The sequence below is a fragment of the Pleurodeles waltl genome, chromosome 7, assembly GCF_031143425.1.
Source record: "Pleurodeles waltl isolate 20211129_DDA chromosome 7, aPleWal1.hap1.20221129, whole genome shotgun sequence".
In the NCBI taxonomy this organism is placed as follows: domain Eukaryota; kingdom Metazoa; phylum Chordata; class Amphibia; order Caudata; family Salamandridae; genus Pleurodeles; species Pleurodeles waltl.
This window is the reverse complement of record NC_090446.1, coordinates 1,106,485,547-1,106,512,439: the sequence shown is the minus strand read 5'-3', so window position 1 is coordinate 1,106,512,439 and position 26,893 is coordinate 1,106,485,547. Positions and strand designations below refer to the sequence as shown.

Sequence of the window (26,893 nt, the reverse complement as noted above, 5' to 3'; positions counted from 1 at the left end):
CAGAATGGGCAATTTGTTTACACTTTTAAAATTGTTAACCCACTGTTGGACACAGTTTAGCAATTGTCAAATGCCTCTTAGCGCCACTACTGTTGCACGTAACATCAGTTTTTGAAATGCCCCCTTTGTATTGCACACTATTTACCGCTACCTCTCCCACGCGCACTCTCCTTTCTACACCTTTAAATCCCTTCACCCAAGGGCAATGCCTTCTTAAGTGTATGATTTTTTCTACATAATAAGATCTCTACTGATGCTCACATAATTGTCTGGCGACAGCTGCGCTGTCCAGCCGGACCATAAAAAGGAAAACTTTCCAGTAGCCAGTCACCTCATCTGGCGGGAAAGCCGGACACTTCTCAGCTCAAACCCTCACCGCACGCCACGAGTGTTATGTTGAGAAGAAACATCGAAAGAGGCTTTTTCAGGATACTGGGGTTTAATGGGTATAAAGGAAGAAAGTCTGAGCATGTTCCCTTGACGGAACGCAGCCCCGCAACCTTCTAACCCGTGCGCGTTCCAAGGTCCACCCCCGCGGTGCACCGCCCTCGTGCCACAGTCAGTTAGAGCAAAGGGATAAATGCTTTACATAACAACTTCTACGCAGCTGTGGATTCTCACCACACCAGCCTCAGAGTGCGTAAATTCGACATGAATTTCGGAAAAAATAAAAATAAATGAATGATACATTTGTTGAGGGTTCCAGTTCATTTTGCGGATGACGTACATGGCCTTCTCATCTGTGACCCAAAGGCAAATTAATTAGTGGTAAAGTGAAGTGGACTGTATATCTCTGGAGAGTGAGGCAGAGGCAGTTCTAGTTGATTGTGCGAAATACTACATCGTTGCCGCTAGATAAACCAGTTAGAGAATGTCCGTTTGTCCCCATGTCAGTTAAAAAAGCCGTCCAATGCAGAGAAAAAATACAATTCTCTTTACCCAATCCTGCAGCTCTAACAGTCACTAGCAATAAGCGTACCAGAAAGATGTTTTCTTTGAGGACGTCAATTGGGGTTCTGAGATGTACTTTGACAGTTTGACGTCAGACATTGAACGACTTTAAAGCAACTCCAGCTCGCTCTCTGCAGTCCAGAAATGGTCCCCACACACCGCATTCCAGCATCCCTTGCTGCCGTGCATTAACGGGTACAGATACTTTGGGGGCAGTCAGCGGAATCAACGTTTCCGTTGATCATTGCCACAATGCTGCTCTAGCAGTACGCTAAAAGCCTGGAGGAGACACCAAAGATATTTCCGGAAATGCTCGAAAGCTTCTAACCTTAACTTTAATTAAAATTGTATTTTTCGTGGATATTGTACTTATCGACGAAAGTGTTTTCATTTTCACATACTGTCATTTCTGTAACTACACTAGTGGGCTGGAGTTGAAGCACAAACCCACATAACGTGTTATAAAAGCATTAACCTACCTTCCAGTGTGAGAAAACGAATCTTCAAATTCCCAAGAGCTTCTTGCCAAAGTAAAATTCATCGCTGTCAGCAATTCCACTAGGAGGCGCAAAAGGATAACATAACAGACATGTTTTTATGTTTTTTACGTTCTTGTTCTCAGATTAAGGCATTCATGTTTCTTGAGCAGATTAAAAAAAAATACTGTCTTCTAATATAGCAGTATTTTTCGAGCGCTTTCTTAACACTTGTGTACTAAAACGAAAACTGTAATACTAATGATACAAATAAAGAGAAAAATGAAGAAAAAAGGAAATGTCCACAGTTTCAGTCGAGCGTTAGCCACGCCTGCTGTTGCCAAAAGGATACATCTGAGGCTTCATTCCATCCTGAAGGTAAATGGTTCTTATACTGTGGTCTAGGAACCCAGGTGTTCTGTGACTGCCTACTCAGGGGGTCTGTGACTGCTTAGTAAGTTAAATAATATTAACAGATGATTAGGGTGAATACAAATGAAGTCAAATTGAAGATTTGAAAATGTTCTACACATGAGAGGGAATTTGAAATTGGAGGCTAACAAACTTAGGGGGTTGTTTACAAGCCCCTTCCGCCACCCGTGTGTCACTTTTTATGACGCTCCAGTGGCACAGAGTGCGGAGCTTACTCTACCAGGCCATGCAAAGCCACTTTGCGTGGCTTTTCGTGCCTCGTAGATATGGTGCAAAGCAACACAGCGCAAGTCACTGCATTGCCGTACACCACATCAGGGGAGAGTTCCATGGGCATTGCAGTGGGTTTTCCCACGCAACATCCCTTGGTTTTGATGCATTTCCAGATGTACAAAAATCTGCAAACCTGGGAATGCGTCAAAACCCAGCGGAGGCAGAACAAGGAGAAATATCTTTATTTCTCCTCATTTTTTCCTCTTTCTAATTGTGCTGCCTCCATGCATGAGAAAAAAGCCTTCATGAGGAAAAAGCCTCCATAGATTGTTTTTATTCAGGAAGGATTCCCTTCCTGCACAAAAAAATCCTGCCAACAACGTAGACACCCTTGCGCACCGTTGCACCGTGGGGCAAGGGTGCCTGCGATGGCACTTGGCACTAAATTGTGCACCGACACTGGCTGAAAGGACGAGACTGCACTGTATCTCTTAATTACAGTGCATTCCTGCCCTTTCGAATGGGGAAAGACAGCACAGTAAAAAGACTTGAGGCGCTGCCCTACAGCAATTGATTGTAAATTTGCCCCCAAGTATCCTCATATTGATTGGTGGGAGCAGCGCAAGTGGAACAAAAAGAATAAAGTATGGATGATGGGTGACCACTATCGAATTTAGAAAAGCTCCAACCTTCCCAATAATGTATTGTTTTTTAATATGTGTTTGTGAATTAAATTAAATATTTCAGCTTTGTGTATTCGCTAACTCTGGCTTGCATACCACTGGTCTCTGTTACGGTAATATGGGCAAAAAAACAAGCATTGGTGAGGCAAATAGATCTCACCTGAGAGCTGTTGGCTTTGGCAATGATTTGTAGCCAATCTGTATCAATTACATTTTATTGAAAATAAATTCTAGCTACTTGAACCAGCTTTGGCAAGTGTTTTCTAAAATGCACCTTTTAAAATGTGCCACAGTGGAGCAAATATGAATAGTTAGCATCTTAATATTAAGTCATATTACAGACCTATTTTTCTGATTGCTGGAGTCTATGTCAGCAAATATGCCATATACAGCAAGGAGCTTTGATCAGTCCTTTTCAGCCACAGAGGATCGACTTGGTGTCCTATTCATTCTGGTATCACCCTACGTCACTTCACTACTGTTTAATCGTTTTCCTATTTGATTTTGAATTGACAACGGGTGAAAGCTATTAACTGGATTTCTTCAGATGACTGCCACGTCATAGCCATGCTGGCACTGCCTTGATCCTTGAGAGGATGCATCCTGCCGGTGCCGCATCCTACATGCGCAGACTCTCAGGCACAATGACGGTGGCACCAGTGAGGGGGAGAGGGGGACACTGGGTGCTTCCCAGGAACGTGTTGCTGCTGCTGTCTTCTGTCCATGAGCAGGATGGGACCTGATGCTGCAGCTCAGCATTGCAGCACGAACTGCAACAGGGATCTGTGAAACCGGGCTTCCTTCCTGGAGAATCTCATCTAAGATAGTCACTGTGACAATGTCACGACGCAGTCATCATTACGCAGGGATTTCATAGCTAGTGAACAACCGTAACGCAGCAGGGAAGCCCCTCACCTAAGATGGCAGCTGCGTCAGTGTCATAATGCACTGGCTGCTGTACAGGACGGAATTACCCGTGCCTGTGCCGCGCTCGCCTGCCACCTGCAGCACCTCGGAAGTCTTCTGAAGCGAACACGCAGTGCTGTTTAAGGAGCTGGTGGGACATGTACTGCCACCTTCCTTTGCTTGGTCGCAGGAAGGCATCCCGTAGCTGCAACTGAGTACAGGACAATTGCAAATGCGATCTGCACTCGTGGTCACGTGCAGGACAGTTGTGTGAGTTATTTTTAGCTTTGAGATGCGGGTGCAATCTATTATCCTTTTTCGCAAAATGAAAGACATCATAAATGCTCTGAAAGTCTAGTTATATATCCAGTAACAAATAGGGAATTTCAAGTGATGATATATTTCAATTAAAAACAGAAAGCTCTTATTTGTTTTGCTCAGCATTCGCAAGAACAAATCAAAAGTGAGAGTAGCACAGGTACCATATTGCACATCACTGTGCACGTGCCACTTCCTGGCACACCCAGGAGGACTGCACGTGCGAAAAGCTGTGTTGTAGTGATTCATGGCACACACAAGAGGACTGCACGTGTGAAAAGATTGCTTGTAGTACTTTATGGCACACCCAAGAACACTACAGGTGTGAAAAGGTGTGTTGTACTATTTATGGCACACCCGAGAAGGCTGCATATGCGAAAAGCTGTGCTGTAGTAGTTCATGGCACTCCCAAGAAGACTGCACGTGCGTTAAGCTCTGCCGTTGTATTCATGGCACACCCAAGAGGACTGCACATATGAAAAGCTGTGCTGTAGAATTCATGGCACACCCAAGAGGACTGCACATGTGAAAAGCTGTGCTGTAGTAGTTCATGGCCCACCCAACAGGACTGCACATGTGAAAAGCTGTGCTGTAGTATTCACATCCATCATTTGTGTTTGTTTGCTTTTGTGGCCATAAGTGGGCCAGGTATGCCCAGACGTGGGTCCCAGGCTCACTGTGCCACTGGATTCAAGCTAGCCTGGCTGATAAAGGGCAATACCTTGAAACCGGTCCCAGGATGCTTGTTTCCAGTCCAGGGAGGGCCTGGCCTGGCAGTTCGGGCTGAACTGTTCCCATGGGGAACATGGTCAAGAATGATTTGCATATGGCTCGGTCCAAACTGGGGTGGCATGGTGAGCAAAAGAATTGAGGGATTAAACCCAGATCTGTGACTGGGGGTGAATGTTTGATTGGTTCCACATTCCGTTCATCATTTGTGTTTGTATTTGTTTGTAGTATTCATGGCACACCCAAGAGGACTGCATGTGTGCAAAGCTGTGCTGTAGTAGTTCATGGCACTCCCAAGAGGACTGCACGTGTGAAAAGCTCTGACGTTGTATTCATGGCAGACCCAAGAGGACTGCACATGTGGAAAGCTGTGCTGTAGTAGGTCAGTCACTACGCGCTGTTGCTACCATGCATTACATCAGCTGCCATAGGTACCCTTAAGTTACACTAGCACGTGGAAATTGTCATTATACAGGTGTAATGATAGGAACGAAATCCCCAAACAAAGGGTAAGGACAGCCTCGACAAAATGGATGTCATTATAACTCGAGGTCAAGGTAGTCAAGGACAGACAGGCCCAGAAAACCTGGCAGCAGTGTCACCGCAGCGCCTCCTCACGTGAAGGTTGCAAGCAGCCGCTACAGAATGCGGTAAAACAGTAACAATCGTGAACCACCCAGGCGGACAACACCACATCCAGCGAAAAATAATGCCAGATTATTTGTTGCAGGGAAGGACAACGTCCAAGGGCAGAGCTACTCGCAGAGTTCGTTTCAAAACGGAGATGCTCGAGTTTTATTGTAACAGACTCAATGGCTACAACTGCCTGTGCAAGAATATACAATGTACATGCTTTGTACAGCAGCGGTGCGATAAGGGGCCGCTGCAAGCAAACATCCCCCCCCCCCCCCCCTCACTGGAGCTCCTTTCAAAATGGACAACGAGTTGTGCTAGGAAAGGGGGCTCGGAAATGGCTGTCGCTAATAAGTGAGGTACGAGAAAGCTCTGTCGTCCGCACTCCTTCCGGTGTCATCAGTGGCACTAAACCTTTTCAGCCGCTGTAAGTGATAGGCCAGATACAAACGCAAAGAGGCCGATGTGTGGCTTTGGAATCTTGCAACCGTCGTGTAACATTGTACAAATTGTTTAACTGCACCAGGCAGAATTTATTACTTGAAAAACATAGGCATGGATATATGTGCACTTGCACATGCTCGTGTTTACAGGCGTTAGCACGTTAAAGCCGGGCCTATCCGTTTAGCTGACGCAAAGTCAGGGTCAGGTCTTTATAAAACGCTTCTTGCTTCAATGGCAGAAAGTCTTCTCAGAGGATGGACTACTCCCACACTAAAGAACAAGCATGAACTTTGATCATGCAGAAAGTGTGAGCAGAACTCTGTTGAACTTCACAAGCAAGTGGAAATGGGAACCCCCCTCCCCCCAGAAGCCCATATAGATGGCCCTTTCTTCAGCTCTGCATTAGTTACAATTTCACAGTGAATGGCTTTTGTGTTTTTGTTTCCTTCTGTAAACATTGGAGTCATCCAACCAGCTGAACATGCCGTTGTCCTTAACGGTTTCTCAAATGCATATAATATAGTCATGAAGTGTGGATCTCATTTGTCAATGTGTCATGGCCGGTGCTTACCAGACCTTGTAAAGCGTCTGCTGGGGCTCGAACAAGTCAATGTGAAGTCAACACCCTGAATCATGGCTTTCCACAATGTAAGCCAACCAGGCGGGAATTCTCACAAATAGAAAACGTTCCACTACACCTCCCTGCCTCCCAGCCCTGAACAAATGCAATGGCTTGCTACTCTCTATATGACCATAAAGGTATGCACACTCCGACTTGTGTAATGGAGCGTCTGCTCAGCCGCAGGGAACAGCTTAGTGTGCAATTTCCTGACATCAAGTAAATCCAGGAGGCTGACAGCTGTCAGTCATACAGTAGCTTTGGGCATACTTTTTTTTAAATGTTTCTGTTAATTAGTTTTTCTTTTCCAACTACAAGTCACAGTAATGCAATCACATTTATAAGTAGCATAACATCTTACAGCCTCAGCCAGACAGTAACAAAGACATTTTGCCCCCATATCACACTTTCATGATTTAACAGCATAATTTCCTGTATCGTGTCTCCATGGGTGAGTCTGTCTTATTCTGCGTATAGTAGGGAGGAGGTCCCAATTGGAGAGATTGTCCAACCGCATACCTTTATAACCCCTCCATGGTTCAGATATTTTCTCCCATTTTTTGAGCAGCCTCCCTTCATATACAAACTTTTCAGCCAGCATGCGCCAATCAATATCCTTCTTCCATGTATCAGTGTTCCGGAGGGGAGAGGGCATCCACACCCAAGAGCCTCACCACTTCCCTGCTAACCACCACTAACCCAAGCAGTGGCGGTTTCTCTTCAAGGGCGTCGGGGCTCCGCCCCCTTTACATTCTTGGTGAAAAATAATGCATGGAAGCAAAGCTGAAACTGCTTCCTTAAAACAACTTAATGAACACAGTGTATATACATGTTGAATTCTCTTTCTGAGGCTGCTCTACACTACGGAATGACCGTACTCCTTGCAGTGGTGACAGTGGAGTGACGCTTTCCTGGGCAGGCACAAAGTCTAGAGAATTTTGCTGGGCCGACAATCTCACAGCCCTGAGGCCTGTGAGGTCAACAACTCGGCAAAGACACTAAATCAAAGTTTCAGTCTCCACCCCGTGATGACGTGGAGGTAGAGTTAGCTCTGGGCGTTTCAGATTCAAGCCCTGCAGCTCTCGGCCTCCACGTCAATCAGTGAGAGGAGACCATTGTCACCACACCCTTTTCCAACTCGTCACAGGGTGGGGTGGTACCAGACCCTGTGACGAGTGGGGTAGAGACTACAAGCAGGAAGCCACGAAATCGAGTGTGCGCAGTGTGTGAGCTGGACTTTTGAAGACACACTGCGCAGACTGGAGGTGCTGCTTCCCACGCTGCAGTTCATGCTGGATGCCTTTTGAGCTCTGGTATGCCTTATATTTACTGCCAGCAAGCAGACTCGTGGGGACAGTTAAGCAAAGAGCAAGTTGTTGCACATTGCATGTGCGTGTGTTTATTTGAATTAGTCAGCATCCCTGAGTCCCGACTCGCCTGGCTTGAAGCTTCCCTCCATGTCACCAGGTGAGGCAACAAAAATGTCATCTGGGGGTCATAAATAACGTGAAAGGGTGAATGGGTGTATGTGTGAGTGAATGGATGGATGGCTGATGGATGGATGTGTGAGTGAAAGGGTGGGTGGATGGATGTATGAGTTAAAGGGTGGATAGATGGGTGAGTAAAACAGTTGGTGGGTAAAAGTGAAAGGATGGATGTAGGATGGATGAGTAAAAGAATGGATGGATGAGTGAAAGAGAGGATGGATGGGTAAAAGGGCAGATGGATGATTAAGTTCAAGAATGGATGATGGATGGATGAATGAAAGAGAGGGTGAAAGGGTAGGAGGATAGATGAGTGAAAGTGTGGATTGATGATGAGAGAAATTATGGATGCTTGAGTGAGTGAAAGTATGGATGGTTGAGTGAAAAGTCAGATGGATGGATGTGTGAGTGAAAGGGAGGATGGATGGATGGATGAATGAAAAGGTGGATGGATGGGTGAGTAAAAGGGTGGGTGGGTATATGAGTGAAAGGATGGATGTATGATGGGTGAGTAAAAGAATGGATTGGTGAGTAAAGAAAGGATGAATGAGTGAAAGAGAGGGTGGATGGGTGGATAAAATGGTGGATGGATGAATACGTGAAAAAATTGATAGATGCATGAAAGGGTAAATGTATGGATGGGTGGATGAGTGAAAGGGTGGATGGATGATGAGAGAAAGTATGGATGGGGGAATGAAAGGGTGGATGGATGATGAGAGAAGGTATGGATGGTTGAGTGATGGTATGGATAGATGGAGTGAAAGTGTGGATAGATGGATGAACGAAGGAATGCACGGATGAGTGAAGGGATGGATGAGTAGACAAATGAATTGAGTGAAAGTGGGTTGATGCATAGATTAAAGGGTGGATGGGTGGATGAGTGAAAAAATGGATAGATGATTGAAAGGGAGGGTAGATAGATGGATTAAAGAGTGAATTGATGGGTGAGTGAAAGGTGGATGGATAGGTGGATGAGGGATGGATGGAAAGATTACTAGAGATAAAATGATGGATGGATGAGTGAAAGTATGGATGGATGAGTGAAAGGGAAGGTGGATTGATAAATGGATTAAAGGATGGATAAATGGATGAGGGAAATAACGGATGGATGTGTGAAAGGTAGGGTCGATGGATTGATGAAAGGGTGGATGGATCAATGAGTGAGTGACTGAAAAGATGGATGTGTGAAAGGATGGATGAATGATAGGTGCGTGGATGGATAGGTTTGATGGCTACATATTGAGATGAATGGATAGACTGGAAATGTATGGGGGGACAGACAGAATGGTGAAAGACTGAATGATGGATGAAAGAATGAATAAATGACAGAATGAAATGGTGGATATCAGCAGGCGAATGGAAGGAGGAAATGGGGAATGGATACAATTAAAACAGGAGCGCTCTTTTGGGAAGGGATGTGATGACTTGCTTTGTTTGCTTGGTGCCATATAGTAAGAGCTTTTGTTCGAAGTGCGTGGTGTTTCAATTTTCTGGCTTCTCCCTTGAACCAGCCACAGAGCAGATATAGTTAACGCTGGGCCAGAAGTCCCCAAAGGGCATGCAAACCCATTAAAACTCCTGCAGGGGAAGTTGCCAAGTGTGCGCACAGTTGTGACCGTAACGCATGCCAAACACGGTATATGTTGAAACTGCCCATTAACATGTTTAGGGGGCAGTGATGGATTCATCTGTTAGTGCAAACATGTTGTGTGGCCAGGGAGACAGATTCTCTCCAGACACCATCTTAGTGTTGGTATAAAAACAGACAGTACAATTAACATGATATATGTGATTTAAAACCATGCTAGCCACTGTAGTGCACATAATACGCTATACGATAACATGTAGGGGGTGTGGGGGTGGAGAAGGACTCAACCACTAAAGTAATCACGTAATATTGCAAAGGAAGGCTAATTCTTCACTAGTCCCCATCCGCTGATCAGTGTTAAGTAGCCCACAATAATTCTTCCACCTGGCATGGGAGTGTGAGGAAGTATATAAGTACTGGGAGGAGGTGCGACGAGCGATTGCTGACATGATAAAAGAAGAGATATCCCTCTCCCCTAAGGTAGCAATGCTGGGATATATGGACGAAATGCAGAGCCCGCATAGACGTTTAGTGGGACTGCTTGTGCTCCTTGCCAAGAGGAGAGTAGCGATGTGCTGGGGTAGGGGGGGAGTACCGCGTAGATCGGATTGGTTGCGAGATGCGGCTTTCTGCCATGACCAACTGTTAATATTTTGGGAACTCGTGCCAGAGGGATCACGTCCCAAAAATATTTGGAGCCCTCTAGAGGAATACCTGGCTCTGCGGACTGTGAGTGCTGTGTGATTGATGCCCCCCCCCACTAGGCGTTTTCTGCTCCCCCCCCCCCCCCCGGAACATGCAAGATATTTTGACGGGTGATAGTCCTGTGTGACGTGGTTGTGCCCTCCGCCTGCCTATTACTAGAGGTTATCGTAATTGTTACCTGGCTGCAGTTCTCCCCACATGACGGTGGCTGATTAATACCATTGAGTGGTTATGTTGTTCTCCTTGCATGGCGAGACGGAGTGCTGTATCTCTCCTGATATGGTGGACCCTCCTTCTTTATTTCATCATGATTCCCTCCTTTTTTTTTGGAACGGGTCCCGGGTTACTGGCGGGTGGCGAGAGATGTTGGTAGGGGCACGCCTTGAGAATAAGATACCATGATAGCCAAATGTTGTGCAATGACTCTAATATACTTATCCATTCGGCTGGAGTTCTGCTGCATTAATGAATGTTTTCCTTTTTTTGGTTTGTACTTAATTGAATAAAACAATAAATAAATAAAAAAAAAAAAAAGTAGCCCACAATAATGTGCAAATAACTTGGATTGTACTTAGAAAAATGGGTTGGTGCCACATTGAAAACACTGAAATGGTGACTAGCATCCCAAAAATTGCCATGCTCCCCACCCCCCAAAATGTGAACCTCTTCCTCCCCCCACCCCGGGCCAAGCCCAGCCCCACCACTCTCAAACTTCACCAACCGCCACTGAACCCAAGATCTCACAGTATTTTAGAATGTTTAGTGAGGGTTCTGTGTACCAAACACCCCAAATGCACAATTTCATTTCTATCTAAACCCCTATGTTCTGCCTCAAGGATTCACACATGCCTGACAAAAAATTGTTGAGAAGCAGGCATGACCACAGAATATGAATGTATGTGCCCAACTGATTACAAAACCTAAGGCACCTATCATCTTAGTTACTATCATACATGTCATAGTAGAATATGCCCTATGTAGATTTGTGTTGCACCAGGCGAAGCTATAGACATTCTCAAATACAAATAGCACCTGAGATAAATGCTCACTTTGAGCTGCCTGCAATGGTGCAAACTTCAGAAGCACTTCAGTCTTCAGAACCCTAGTCCGGTCAGCAACTCGGCAATAAAAGCAACTGTGTGACATTTTTCACAACACAGCCTCAGCAGAAGAAGGTCATGGCCGACATAGCCCTGCACGCCAAAGTTCTCATACAGAGCGTTGCACCCTGGCAGCAACGAAGCTCTGAACACCAGTATTATGCTTATAAAAAAAAGCAGACTGCTCTGAAGGTGGGCTTGGTAAAATGTAATTAGGTTTACTGCAGGTCTCCATGGAATGAACAAACTACGTCCCATTACCTGCTGTTCTAAAGTATGACCAAAAAGAAAACAAGCATGCACCAGGATCCATTGGTGCCGACCGGCCTAGAAATTCGTGTTGCAAGGAACAGATTTACGAATGTCTCTTCAAATTTTCACTTAAGCAACCCAGAGGCAAGGTGTCAAAAGTGTGTCAAGGCAAGCTTCTCTTGACATGTTCTAATGTTGGCACCTATGTTATAGGTATTGCAAACAATCAGCGCTCATCTTAGATTTACAGCTCTTGGCATCAGTGCTGCCATTGCCATTTTAGTGAATGTATCTGGAACTTCCACTACACAATTTGGCCATAGGTGCTACAGAAAATTAAGCAAGGTTATATATAGGTACCGTCTTTAATTCTGTCTTGTTGAAGGGCCTTAAACCTTCCGCCCTGCTTCACTCTCCAACGACATCTACAGGCTCATCTATGACCCTTAGCTTGTTTGAAATAAAGATCAAAGATGTGGGGCATAGGTCTGGGAGGACAAGTGGCCTGGGTGATCCCATTACATAACCACACATAGCAAGAAAATCGTTCTAAAAGAGTTTACTACCCTTGATGTGAAATATGTTGCCTTAAATGTCCCTGAGCCTTGCCCTATGTTGGGCACACAATCCAGCATCATCGGAATATAAATGAGTCCCTGACTGAAAGATATTTCTTAGTGTTTTGAGACACCGTGTGGCTGGTCTTCTTTTAGATTTGTAACGTTTTGAAACAGTATCATCAGGGAAGAGATCAGGATCTCAACTCAGAGCCTGAAATGTTGAGTTGACACTTTTGATATATGTCCCCAGCGATGACCTGAATGAATCCCAGTATCTTATGCCTGCTTATTGAAAGTTCCTTTTTTCATAATTGTAAGTTAACTTATTTTTCAAAATGTTTTTGTTTATTACTGTATTTTTATTCATGGGGTTTTCTTTGTTTAACCTTGCTACTTGTCTTTAATCTTAAGGATGACTTTGGTGATGCACCCAGTCTTGGCTAGGACTGATTGGAATAATTCAATATTGCCTTATAACTGTAAGCCGCACAGTGATCCCAAGTAATTGAACTGTCCTTCCAAAAAGTGCCATCTTATGTTGCTACCCACAGAATTATTTTGGAATTGATTGCAAGGCAAATATATCTGGGCATAGCATTCATCCTCAAGGCATCACCAAACACAAGATTAACATTATGCATTAAGTCTTTCTTATGCTTTTCTTTATTTTTCATCACTTATGTCATTACACTTTTTGTCTAGTTTATTACTTGTTATAGCTCAACCATAAATCTGGACATAAAGCCATAAAGCATTAACTCATTTTAACAAAAGTAGGAAACTAAAGTAATTTTGGTTCCTGCATTGCACACTCCTTTGGATTTCACTAAGAGAGAATGGCCATCGATTTTGCAGATTCATTTTCTCAGCCAAGTGGTAGTAAATATTTGATTTGCTTTCATATATGTGAAGTATGTGAATGAGATCACAGTTATATTTTTAATGAGCATACTCTTTTAATAGATGGACTCATATTTGTATGACACACATAAGGAAACATGCTTTTAGCTGTTAGTTGGTGTTGTGTGAGGCTTAGTTGCAGATATCCTATATTTCACTCGAAAGTCCTTCAGTATTTCTTCATTCAACGTGTACAATTCATTATCCATGGACAATATCATTGGTAATTTTAGGATTTTATATATTATTGACATTTTATTATTTGTTTACACTTTTAAAAATTGCAGTAGCTTCCAAGATGATAATACAATTATAGCTGAATCCAGGAGGAATTTATCAGCATAGAGTTGTTTATCAGCTTGTGCAACAACTTTTTTTCACAGCTTTGACAACAGGCAAAATGGCTTTTTAAAAGTATGCATTTAAAAGGAATAAAATATAGTTGCCTTTTCTATTTATTACTACAAGGTAGACTGTGCATCAAAAGGTCTAAGCCAACTACTTAATTGATTTAAGCGTGTCACCATGTTTTTTTTTTAAAGTGAGCATCCTTAAACAGAATTCTGAGATTCTTTATGGAGATTTTGGAGTTATTCTCTAGACCTTGTAAAATACCTTTATTGGTTTATCAAGTATGATAGATTCATTTGCAGGAAACCTTTTGTTGATGTTGTTGAATAGATTTAGCAATCTTGTTTGAACTACCGTCTTGTTGCAATCAGTTTCATCCCAAATGTTCAAATTTACTAGACACAATCAAAATTATCTTCTGCCATAACAATTTTAATTCTAACAATGAGGTGACCCTTACAAGGGACAGAAGTAAAAATCAACATTGTTTCATGCATTAGAGAAAGAAAGAACCAGAAACTGGTTACATCTAACTCTAGGGACTGAGAGGCTGCAAAATTGTCACCTAGTAGTGTTGTGATATGGTGGGTGTAAGGTGACCCAAAGTTCAATAGACAAATAAAGGACTCCTGCCAGACTGGTGGAAGGAAACCACTGAGGTACGCAATGTGCAATGTGTTTCCCTGGGAGTACGTTTGACAATAGTGAGACTCAGGTTCCCTAGGTTGATAAGAATTTCTTGAACACCTGGAGTAATTGTTTTCAGAGGGCATAATTGTAAGATACAATTAGACACCTTTGATAGTTTCTTACAAGGTCTAGGTGGTGGGGGTCTTTTACTTGTCTATTGAAGTGTGGATTACCTGAAACCTTCCACATCACAACGCTATTAGGTGATTGTTAAAAATTGCGTCTCTAGTTGGCAGAGGTATGCACACTGTCCAAGTAGGGACCACAGTCCTAGCCAGGGTAAGTAACAACACAACCTAAATTATCCTGTGCTCACCCTCCGGTAGCTTGGCACATAGCAGGCTGACTTAACATAGAAGGCAATGTGTACAGTATTTGTGCAATACCTCAGACTCTAACACAGTAAATACACCACAAAAAGTACTCCATACCAGTTTAGAAAAATAGATACTATTTATCTGAATAAAATAAGACCGAAATGACAAACATCCAATATGCACAGGTCAAGATAACACTTTTTAAAGGTTTAAATGAGTCTCAATCCTTAAGAATCACTGGTTGTATCCTTTTAACACACAGTACCTGGGATGCATCAAAAATGATAACACAGAGGGGCAGCACAGGAGGAGATGCATCGAAAAGTTAAGCGATTCATAGATTTTTTGGCATGGCAAAGACAATGCGTAATTTCTCTCCATGCTGCAAAGCGATGGATCAGTTTTCAGGAGTGCGGCCTTGGTTTCTCGTTGCAATGCGAAGATATTTTGACGTCGAGGGACGATGCGTGGAAAATCCAGAACATGTTGAGCACAGGCAACAGGTGCTACCTTGATCCGGCAGGCAATACAGTGATTTTTCAGCTTCAAAGCAGTAGCTGCATTGATCTGCCAGGCGTTGAGTCAATTTTTGCAGGCGTTGCATTGATTTTCCAACACACTGGATGTTCTTCTTTTTGGTGAAGTCTTTGATAGCCCAGAGACCTCAGAACAGGAGGCAAGCTCAATCCAAGCCCTTGGAGAGCATTGAGGAGGAAGGCAGAGTCCTTCCAGCAGAATCAGGGGTCAGCAGACCAACAAGCAGGGTTTCAGTCCTTCGAGCAAAGCAGTCCAGATGAGTCCTTTGGGCAGTTAGGCAGTCCCTCTGACAGTCTAGTTGTAGGTCCAGAAGTGTCTGATTTGGTGGGATCACAGACCAAGTATATATTCCCAAAAGTGCCCCTGAAGTGGAGGAAACTTCAAAGAGTGGTTTTGAAGAGTACAAGTTCCCCTTTCAACCCAGCCCTGTCTGCCAGGAGCCCTGTGGGGGTTATCAGTCCTTTGTTTGAGGGCAGGCCACTGTCCTTTGAAGTGTAAGAGAGAGCCCCTCTAGCTCTCCTGCCCAGGGAGACCTTTCTGTATGCAGATGAATGCAGATGAAGCTGAGTGTCCTATGTTTATGGCTGTATTGGTGGAATGGACAAGGGGAGTTGTCAACCAGCAGAAACTAGATGTGTATTTGAGACAGGCTGTAAGGCACAGATGGCAGTAAGTACAGAGAAATGCCTTTTTTCTAAAAGCAGCATTTTAGAAATAGTAATGTAGAATCCAACTTCACCAGTAAGTAGGATTTCTCATACCACTGCAACCATACCAAACTGGCAAGTCTGTTCCTCTTAGATCAGAAATTCCCACTTAACAGTTTATAAGAGAATTCATAATGCTGGACTATGAGAGGAGCAGGCTTCACAGTAGTGAAAAACGACTTTGGGAGTTTTTCACTACCAGGACATGTAAAACTTATAAGTACATGTACTGACTTTTACTTACATAGTCCCACTCTGTGGGTTACTTAGGGCCTACCTTAGGGCTGACTTATATGTAAAAAATGGGTACGTTAAGGCTTGGCAAGTAGTTTTAAGTGGCAAGTCAAAGTGGCAGTGAAACTGCACACACAGGCCTAGCAATGGAAGACCTGAGACATGGTTAAGGGGCTACCCATGTGGGTGGCACGATCAGTGTTGTAGGCCCACTACTAGCATTTAATTTACAGGCACTGGGCACATTTAGTGCACAATACTAGGGAAGTATAGGTAAATTCAATATTCCAATTGAGTATGAGCCAATGTACCATGTTTTAGGGAGAGAGCACATGCACTTTAGCACCAGTTAGCAGTGGTGAAGTGCCCAAAGCCCTAAAGCCAACAAAAACGAGGTCAGAAAAAGAGGAGGAGGAAGGCAAAAAGTTTGGCATGGCTTTTCAGAGAGGGTCATTTTCCAACACAACCCCCTTCCTGCCTAAAGCCAGGGTAGACTAATCAATAACCTGATGGACTTCCCTGCTTAGATTGATAGAACTTGGACAATGGCCCACTATTGCAGGGGCACTTCCCAGTTCTATGCCCTTTTGAACTCAGTTGGGTCCCTCTGACTATACTATCTGAGGCCACTAAACTGACCCATGGGGAACCCTTCTCCTCACCTGTGGATCCCATCTGTGAAGCACCTAACCTTAATTTGCTCACAGAAGCATTCCAATAGGCAGACAGTACCACCATGGCCAACAAAGTGACGTGGTCCATTCCACTCACTGGGTCTGACTTCTGTCACCAACCCAGGGAAAACTCTATCCACAAGAACAGCAACCAACTTAGGCCTAGACAGCTGCCAATGTCAAGAGCCAGGCCCCAAGCCTTCCCCTGCAGAGTGGAGGCCCTACGTGGGGCCATTGGGTAAGCTTCTCTTCCAACCTGCAAAGGCTCTTTCAGCCTCCCTTTCAGCTTCAGCTCACTTGGCTTTCCTGTCAGCTTCTATTTTTAATCTTGCTAATTGCAGCTGAAGTTCTCTCTGCTTTCCTCTGAGGTCAGGCCGTGATTTGAGACACTGCTCCCTGCTCTCCCAGGTAGCACACTTTCAGGGTTGTCCCCCTCTACTGCTGCAGGTAGCTCCTTGGAAGAGCCATTCCCAGACTCCTCCAACTCATCAACACACTTTAGCAACGCTTAGCAGTGGTAAAGTGCCCAGAGTCCTAAAGCCAACAAAAATGAGGTCAGAAAAAGAGGAGGAAGGCAAAAGGTTTGGGATGATCGTTAACAGAGGGCCATTTTCCAACAGTGACAAATATGCAGACTTCATAGGCATAGCAATAGTTAGGAGCCAGAGACTCTGACCTTTTCTGCACTTAAGACATGGGCTGAAACATGTAAAGGATGACAGAGTGATTGATTCTAACCGTTTGATGTCATCCGTTTATTGTTTTAACCTCTGTGTGTGTGTGTGTGTGTGTGTTTGTGTGTGTCTCTCTCTTTCCTCTCTCCCATAAATCCTGAGGAAGATGTAAAATTCAAACTGCGATATTCCAGAACTAAGACATTACCTTATTGCTATGGCTCTATTCATTAGACTTTAAGTTAAATTGCTATCCTCATGATCATTGCTGCTCCTATAAAGCACTAATTTTCAATAAGAAGGATTTGTTCAGTTTGTGTTTTCTTTAATAGATTTTCAATTTCGAAAATATGTTAGAACTATTACTTGTAAGGTCATTTCTTGTATTACAGTAAAATCAGCGGTTATTGTGATACACCCTTGTACCATTTCCATCCCTAATAATAAGAAAATTATATAAAAAATCGTCACTTTTAATGTAATTCAGGGCTGTGTGGTTTCATGCATGTACAAGCAAAAAGTAGTGTGGCACAAGAACAAAACATATGACCTCTTCTAGGCCCCCTGACTTATGGGTACACAGAAGTTATGGATGAGATGTATAACTAGCACCCCTGCACCCCATTGAAAGGGTGCACTGTGTGTGCCACCTCTTTGTGGTGTACAGTCTGTGCACCTCCTGATGGCATATTTACCTCTGTCCCCATAATACAGTGTGGCGAATAGGTGACTATTACCCTCATTAAATGACACACCTCCATGCAAATGAGGGAATGCCTCTTTAGCATAGAACTGGCGCTATATTTACGCCGGCCCCAACCTTATTACAGAAGGCACATGGAAGTGTCTGTAGCCGCCATCTATAATACCAAAGTGCCCTGGGAGAGAAGAAGGTGGGCACACATGACCATTGCACCTTTATGTAATAAGTCCCTCGAGCACTAAATTATATATTACAACATGCCATAATTAATAGACTCCTATATATATTCACCATCCTACATTGATTGTGTTTTACCCTTCAACAAATTCAGTGAAATCGATATAACTGGTTCAAAGTTGACGCAGCTGAAGCAGCAATATTATTCCAAAGAGCAAATGGCGTGGTTTTAAAATCTCTCATCTTATTTCCCTTATAGGAACGAATTTTCCTCACACTTTCCAACTACGTTTTTACCGTGATCTTTTTGGCAGAGATGACAGTGAAGGTAATATCCTGCGTTACAATCTGCATGCTGCTAATTTACGTTTAGTGCTCATTGTTTTTATGCGTCAGTTTATTTTGGAATGCTGGTGATGCTAACCCAATATTGCAATTCCCTCAAGGTGTTCTACTTAACTGTTTATATCTGCTGTCTCCTCTCCCAAACACCACAAGTGCCATCACTCTCATAGCTGCAGGCACACTGAGATGTTCTCTATTTATGTTACACTCGGGGTGTGCTCTCTTTGTTGTCTGCATCACCAGGTCACTCTCTTGTTACTGCATAGGATGCCCTCCTACTACTATGCACACCTACAGAGTTATCTTCTGCTGGTGTCAACATCCAGTGTTTTGGGATTGCCGTATCGGTCAACAGAGTCTCTATATAACTAGTGAGATCGACAAAGTGCCCCAATAACACTCTAGAGATCCACACAGTGTTTTCCTATCACTATTTATATTCACATTGTTTTCCACAGTTGCCAGATACATCCACGAGGTGCTTCCCTATTAGAGCAATCATCCACAGGTTGCTCTGCTACCGTCTTCCCCTACAAGATGCTCCACTGGTCTTGTGTACATCCACAGGCTGCTCTGCTACTGTCTTCCCCTAAAAGATGCTCCACTGGTCTTGTGTACATCCACAGGTTGCTCTGCTACTGTCTTCGCCTAAAAGATGCTCCACTGGTCTTGTGTACATCCACAGGTTGCTCTGCTACTGTCTTCCCCTAAAAGATGCTCCACTGGTCTTGTGTACATCCACAGGTTGCTCTGCTACTGTCTTCCCCTAAAAGATGCTCCACTGGTCTTGTGTACATCCACAGGTTGCTCTGCTACTGTCTTCCCCTAAAAGATGCTCCACTGGTCTTGTGTACATCCACAGGTTGCTCTGCTACTGTCTTCCCCTAAAAGATGCTCCACTGGTCTTGTGTACATCCACAGGTTGCTCTGCTACTGTCTTCCCCTAAAAGATGCTCCACTGGTCTTGTGTACATCCACAGGTTGCTCTGCTACCGTCTTCCCCTACAAGATGCTCCACTGTTCTTGTGTACATCCACAGGTTGCTCTGCTACTGTCTTCCCCCAAAAGATGCTCCACTGGTCTTGTGTACATCCACAGGTTGCTCTGCTACGGTCTTCGCCTAAAAGATGCTCCACTGGTCTTGTCTACATCCACAGGTTGCTCTGCTACTGTCTTCCCCTAAAAGATGCTCCACTGTTCTTGTGTACATCCACAGGTTGCTCTGCTACTGTCTTCCCCTAAAAGATGCTCCACTGGTCTTGTGTACATCCACAGGTTGCTCTGCTACTGTCTTCCCCTAAAAGATGCTCCACTGGTCTTGTGTACCTCCACAGGTTGCTCTGCTACGGTCTTCCCCTACAAAAATGCTCCATTGGTCTTGTGTACATCCACAGGTTGCTCTGCTACCGTCTTCCCCTACAAGATGCTCCACTGTTCTTGTGTACATCCACAGGTTGCTCTGCTACTGTCTTTCCCCAAAAGATGCTCCACTGGTCTTGTGTACATCCACAGGTTGCTCTGCTTCGGTCTTCCCCTACAAGATAGTCCATTGGTCTTGTGTACATCCACAGGTTGCTCTGCAACTGTCTTGCCCATCTTGTGTACACTCACAGGTTGCTATGTTACTGTCTTGCCCCTAAACATGCTCCTCTGGTCTTGTGTACAGCCACAGGTTGCTATGTTACTGTCTTTCCCTCCAAGATGCTCCACTGGTTCGGTGTACAGCCAATGGTTGCTGTTATTGTCCTTCCCTACAAAATGTTCCATTGGTCTTGTGTACACCCACAGGTTGATTGCGGTTTATTGCCTGCACCCATGTTGTGCTTTGATGTGTGGGTTAAGAGCAGCATATTTATTTTCACATTTATCATTTCTTACAGTAGATATGTAAGCGTTAGGAAGGCTCTATAGTGTTATTTCTTAACATAAAAAAATGACCAATTAAAGCTTTTCTCAAGAGACTATAAATGAATGTAATGACAGTTTTGGGAAATGTCCCATGGCATCAAAAAGCTGTGTCATATACCTCTTTCAGTAAATGCAACATAGGGATTGGAATTCTGAGTTGTGTGAACATTATCACACCCCGCTGGTTTCCCTTTCAATGGGTCAAAGTTGCTGACAATTATTATGGGAAAGGTCCAGAAAAAAAGCAAGCATGCTGAGTTCGGTGATTTGTAAGAATTATGTATATTATGCCTCATGTCCCTTTCAAAACTTTCATTAGGAGGCATTTATAAAGCAGGTAAAAAGCTTACCCTGGCATATTGCATCTACTGGGTGTGGTAAATTCTCCATCTTATTCTACATAACTTAGTATAAGGGCCAACATTGATTTTATAAGTGTTAATTCATGTATCTACTCTCAACGCGTATTCTTTGTTAAAGATTACTGTCACGAAAGCAAGCCGTCAAGAAGCTTTAAGGCACCCGGTGAACAATCCTCCAGGTATTATTACGACTGGGATTTAACTTTTTTTATCTGAATAGACAGTATCAATGTGCCACTAAGCAAGAAGCCAAACCTTAGTGCTTGATGTAAATATGGACGCTAGAAAGGCTGGCATGCCGCCCACCTCTGCGTTCCTCAACCCCAATTAGAGTGCCGTGAAGTTGGTGTTCACATTGGAGGAGCTGTCATTGGCTTCACCGTCAAGAAGATGACCAAGCAGTCGCGATACTGCTAGAAGTGGTGTCCTGTGGCCGTATCATGGCTTTTTAATCCATTCATGTGAAATTTGCTCCTAATCCTGTGGGTCCAGCTCTACGAATCAATATAACTGATCAACAGTGGCCTGCAACGCTAACGCTGAAGGTTTGAAGGCCACCCGTCCACTGATGATGGCTCCGTCTGATGCTGAAGGTGTCGCGGGGACTGATTAGGTGCCACTACTTAAACCTTTATTCTGGGTCATGCATTCTGCATCTGAGGGCAGGCCTCATGCTATGAACCTTTACCATCTGCATTTCAAAGAAAATCATTTATCTTACACATGAATGATTCATCTTTAATATCCTCCAAAGAAGCATAAATGCTAACAAACTTATAAACTGAGAAGTTTTTTCTTCAACATTGTCTTCCAGGAACAGTGATTGCTTTTTGTTTTACCAAAAAACACGAGTGTTTGGATGTGGCATTACGAAGTGATACAAATCACATGGCTGCCTTATTGTCATTTTATCCGTACACCGTTATCAGTTATTCAGTATTTCATAGGAATCTCAAGTTCTTATACGTCTGGATTACATTTTTGCCTTCACATTCTGGTACTTTTAATTCTATATTTCCACATTCAAAGTTATAAGTACCAGGTCATCAGAGGAAAATCAGGAATGTATTTTAGGCACAGAACTGAGGGCCAGATGTAGAAAAATCCGTTTTTGCGACTTGCAAATTGCGACTCTGAGCGACTCGCAATTTGCAAGTCGCAAAAACGGATGCAGAATGGTGTCTCAGACACCTTCTGCGACTCGCTATGGGGTCGCAAAGACCCACCTCATCAATATTCATGAGGTGGGTCGCATTTTGCGACCCCATAGCCAGTCCCGGCACTCACAGGGATGGTGGCCTGCTGTAGTCAGCAGACCTCCATGTCTGTGACTGCTTTATAAATAAAGCAGTTTTTTTTTCTTCATTTTGCAGCACGGTTTCCTTAAAGAAATGAAAAATAAACCGAAACCATTTGGTTTCGTTTTTTCAGAGTAGGCAGTGGTCTATAGGACCACTGCCTGCTCTGAAAAAATATTTTTATCGACATTCACAAAGGGGAAGGGGTCCCATGGGGACCCCTTCCCTTTTGCGAATGGGTTACCACCAGTGTGACACTGGTTGTAACTGCGAGTTGGTTTGCGACTGCATTCGCGGTCACAAAGCAACTCTGAATTGCGATGCGAGTCGCAAATAGGAAGGGAACACACCTTCCTATTTGCGAGTCGCATTCCCAAATTACGAGTCGGTACCAACTCACAATTTGGGAATGTGCATCGCGTGAGGCCGTTTGCATGGCGCAAACTGCGTTTTACGCAGTTTGCGCCATGCAAACGGCGTGCTACATCTGTCCCTGAGTTCTCTGTACAAACCTAGGCATTCAGCAGAGGAATAGTTCTTGAGTTCACAGTCAAATTTAACAATGAGTACATAGTGCTATACCAGTGCACACAGTCATCATTTTATTAAAACTACATATGTGAAAATACATTTTTTATATGCAACTGAATGTGAATTGGGATAGAAAGATCGACAGGGAACTAGTTATGAGAGTGAAAAAGAGAAAGGGTTATCTGGAAATATGAATGACAGGATAAAATGGATAGTGATAGCAACACTGTGGCAGAAAGAATAAAGTGATGGTGAGATTGCAACAGCGTATTACAGAGTAAAAGAGAAATGGTAAGATGAAACAAGCATTTGCAAAGCAACGTGTCTCGCATTTGCTTGAGTTAGAGTTATTAGTGTTGTGAATTCCTAACTCGACTTTTCTTGCCACATAAATTGAAAATGAGAAGTAACACACTTGACATAAGCAAGCTGATTCAAAGCGCCACGGCTGCCATGAGCATGAGGGTGATGGAGAGACTCAAAAGGAAAAAGAAGTTTGCTCGCAGTCATACATATCAGCAAACGTGCAATTATTCATGTAACAGGGTCGATGGCCAAGACGGTAACAAAGCTGCCCCAAGGAGGGACAATGTAATGCATTTACCAATTATAACAAAGTATTTCTGAAAGGCAAACCCATGAAGGAGTGATAGGCGTGCGGTGGGCGTGGTTAAAAGCCCACAAATAGATTACAACAGGCCAGAGCGCTTGCGCGCTTGCGCGCTCAACCTAAAAAATGACTGACTGTATAAAAAAAGTGACCAACCGGACTGTACAATCCCATGTCTGTCAAAGAGAAATTAAGGTCCTCTATGTACAAAGGTGTGCGGTTATAGAGCCTATGACTTGCCAAATGACTGGATTTGCAACCGCAAAACACCTTTTTTAGAATATACCACAGCCCTTTAGAAGCTGGAAAAGTCAGAGTAGGGACATATTTTTTGTGATACATTATGAACTTTAAATAGGCATTGCATGCAAGAAGTGTACCTCTCCAATGTGGGAGTTGCAGTGGGATATATAAAAGGTGCGACCGCAACTGTGGTCACAAACTATTGATCATTTACTGACCCTCGAGTTGCCGCAGCTTCTCCTTTTGCAAAGTGTTTTGGTGGCCTAAGGGTGAGCAGTGACTGTTCCCGTCGATTCGTTCCCAAACTGGATTTTTTTTTCTCTAGAAGTAGCAGTTGTACCTTTAATGGACTTGACCTGCTTTGTAAAACTGGGAAATGCAGATGTAGAGATGGTGGCCTTCAATGCCTTGAACGCCACTATACCTGCATTCAAAGCCAGTCAAAAGGGGTAGACATTCCAAATAATCATTAAGCAGGTCATTTTGCAATCCAAATTATCAGTTTATATGTCGAATCTCAAATTGTATTTGCATTTAACAACTAGTCAGTATAAAAATTGCACAGCTCAGGTTTGCAAGCGAGAAGGGTACTTTTGGACCAAAATACTTCATATCAATGCAATTTACTTTTGCTTCATGCATACTTCTGGGCGTTATCCGGTCCCAGGTACAAAGAGGGGCCCTCAAATTAAAGTTAAAATGGGCCCCTTCTCATCTTCAGCCAGCAAGGATGGCGTAAGACTTGCTAACTAACTTAGGGATGCTAGTTCACCCCATTTTTGTCTGCCTGAGCTCCATGCAAGACAAACATGTAAAACAAAGGTTGACTTTAAATGGACAACTCTACCCTTGTCCCTGACATGCATTGAGAAATCTTCCAGTATGCCAAGGACACTCGTAATGTGTATGATGCAATGTACCCTCTTTTTAGCAGCAGATTTCCAGTACCCAGATTTGTGAGCCACAGCTATGGGTACTGAGTGAGGCTCCTATCCCAGCAGAGAAATCCAGCTACATGGTTAGGATTAAGAGCGCCTTCCCTTCTCATAGCAAGTGAAAGCGATGAAGATGGTTAAAAAAAATTCTACTAAATATTTAGAATAAGGTACTGCTGCTATTGGCAACCTTTCTTTAGGCTCAAGTAGATTGCTAAATACAGCCACAGCAATTGGTTTAAGGTAAAGTAAAACACAACCGTGTATCCCCTGTTCTGAAATCACTTTACTGGCTTTGGAGGAAGTGTGGAATAGAATTTATAGTCTACTGTAAGCAAATTCTACTGGAGGGAGGACAATCAATAATTATAAAAAAGGGCACCACACTAAGTCCCATCCATGACTCTTCACTGCAACTACACCTTCCAATCTGCCCAAAAAAGTTTAAAAGCAATACATATGAAGGAATGCCTCTTTATGCACTTTGTTGTGGAGTATGTTAGACATATTATTGATGTCACAGCCTAGACATTTCCTATTCAGGAAGGCATGCCTCTTCAGACAATCATTGGTATGGTTTGTTTACGGAACAGGACTTCACCACACTCTGGCAATGGGATGGGCCTTCTTCGGTGCTCTCACATTATAACAGATTCACCATCCCCATCTTGCAAGCCAATTTGTGGAGCCTCTCTAGCCAGCATATGGTCAATGGTCGCTCCACTGAGAGCAAATTGATCTCACTACTTGAGCGTCCAGGGGAGTGTCTTAGAATACTGTCCCAAGACAAGGTCCAGCATGTCAGCAAGTACACAAACTATACACATCACCATACTCCTACCACCACAAATCAACAGAATTGAGAAAGCTGAAGAAGCTGCCATTCACAAAATGCCTAAATAATTATTATATTATTAAATCATTTCTCTTCAGCACCCTGGGGGAGAGGGGCAAATCTGGCCAATTCTAGTCACCTGCCTAAATGTGAATATCATTTGCAGTTCAGGTATAACAAAAACACAGCAGAGGTCTGGCAGGCGTACACATTCACGCTCTGATTCTTCATTATTTGGTATCGCGTCTCCTGTTGGAGAGCTCCATGCATGCCTCCATACCATGCTCTCATGCTGCTTTATGCATTCATGATTTCTGACCATCACTGCTGCAGTCCTCCCCAAGCTTACCCATTATTGTATGGAACTTCAGTGTTTTAGCCCAATAAATAATGTATTTTATTTTTTCACCCTTTATATTATACTGCAAACAGTGACAAATGCTTACAGGCACCAAGCAGACAGGGGGAGAGCAAACAATAGAGTATGTGGGGGCAGCTGCAACCCAGGCGAAGGAAACATGAGAAGCCTGAAGAGGAGAGTGAAAGATCGTGGTACTGTAGGTGCAGAGCTCTTTGTGAATAGAAAGAAAAACTGGGCCTTATGCTACATTTAAGAAAATGTTGAAGTGGTGCTTGTGCCTTGCAGCTTCAACAGGCAAGCAACTTTAGGTATATTTGGCCAGCAGCAGTGAAAGTGGGCAGTGAACGCTGAGAACTGCATTCCTACATTTTTGTATTATACAGAGCGGTTACAAGGGGTTGAAAAGGGTGTGCTCTTCAAAGGTTAATGTTGCTCTTGACTCGACTGAGACTGAGTGAGGAAGGCACAGAATCTCCTCTGCTGTGAGCCATGGGGAGACAGCAGCTGAAGACGGACTAAGTAACCGTTCGTGGCTGGATGAACTATTACCACGTGCAACCTTCTGTAAAGAAACATATTAAGGTGTTAAATAGAGAAACTGGCAAAAGTAAATTGAGCCAGGCTGCCAGATACTTGACTGCAATTCTATACTTCATTGCTCTTAAGAGTATAATGTCGAGAAAAATACACACAGATTAATGAACCTTGCCTGGTTGGCAGCTGTTTTAAATGGTGGATATGTGCACTTACACCTGTATTCTGCAGGTCCCAGATTGTATTCGCAGTTTTAAAGCTCAGTGGGTTGATTCCCTTGGTGCATACTTACAGGTGGAGCTCACTCACACTGCTCCCCAGGAAGGAAGCCTGTGTGTGGATCCTGCCTCAGGGATTCTCCTTCGGCATTTTAGCAGGTGGCAGCCACGCACAGGCTTCCCTGTTGGGGACTTAATTTCAAGCACTGTCCACTGGCAGTCTAAGTAACGCAACGCAATTCTCGTTAAGGTAGTTAGATTGCACGGTCCTTTACAGTGTGGGAATGTTCTTCCCTTCATTCCTCACTGCGTGAGACGAGAAATACTTGCGCTGAAGCGCATTCTACCTGCTTTTTACCTTTTTAAAAAAAAATCAGCGGTAGGCAGATGTAAAACCAGCTGAAACGTGCAGAATTCCTCAAAGTATTACATCCAATTACCCTGGATTAAAAAAATAATTTACTCATCCTTGCCCACCCATTGCAGACAAAATCTCACTTCCTGCACTTTGTTTTGCATTTCAGATTCTTTTGGCAGGGAGCACACTGATGCATAGGCCAGTTAGGTGTCTGTCTGGTGATCCTATTTTAGATGTTGACATGGTCTAATTTGTGAAGTTCTTTGTGAGTAAGATGCAGTGTTATAAATTTAATATG

General features: G+C 43.6%; 1 protein-coding gene across 2 annotated transcripts in view; it reads left to right on the top strand.

The window, feature by feature from the left end:
• Positions 1-26,893, top strand: part of CACNA1G (calcium voltage-gated channel subunit alpha1 G) — a 1,194,479-nt gene that overhangs the window by 897,699 nt on the left and 269,887 nt on the right. For both annotated transcript variants that reach the window (XM_069200048.1, XM_069200049.1), the window contains exon 20: positions 18,317-18,385. In XM_069200048.1, the coding sequence (XP_069056149.1) occupies positions 18,317-18,385 (69 nt within the window). The remainder of the gene's footprint in view (positions 1-18,316; positions 18,386-26,893) is intronic.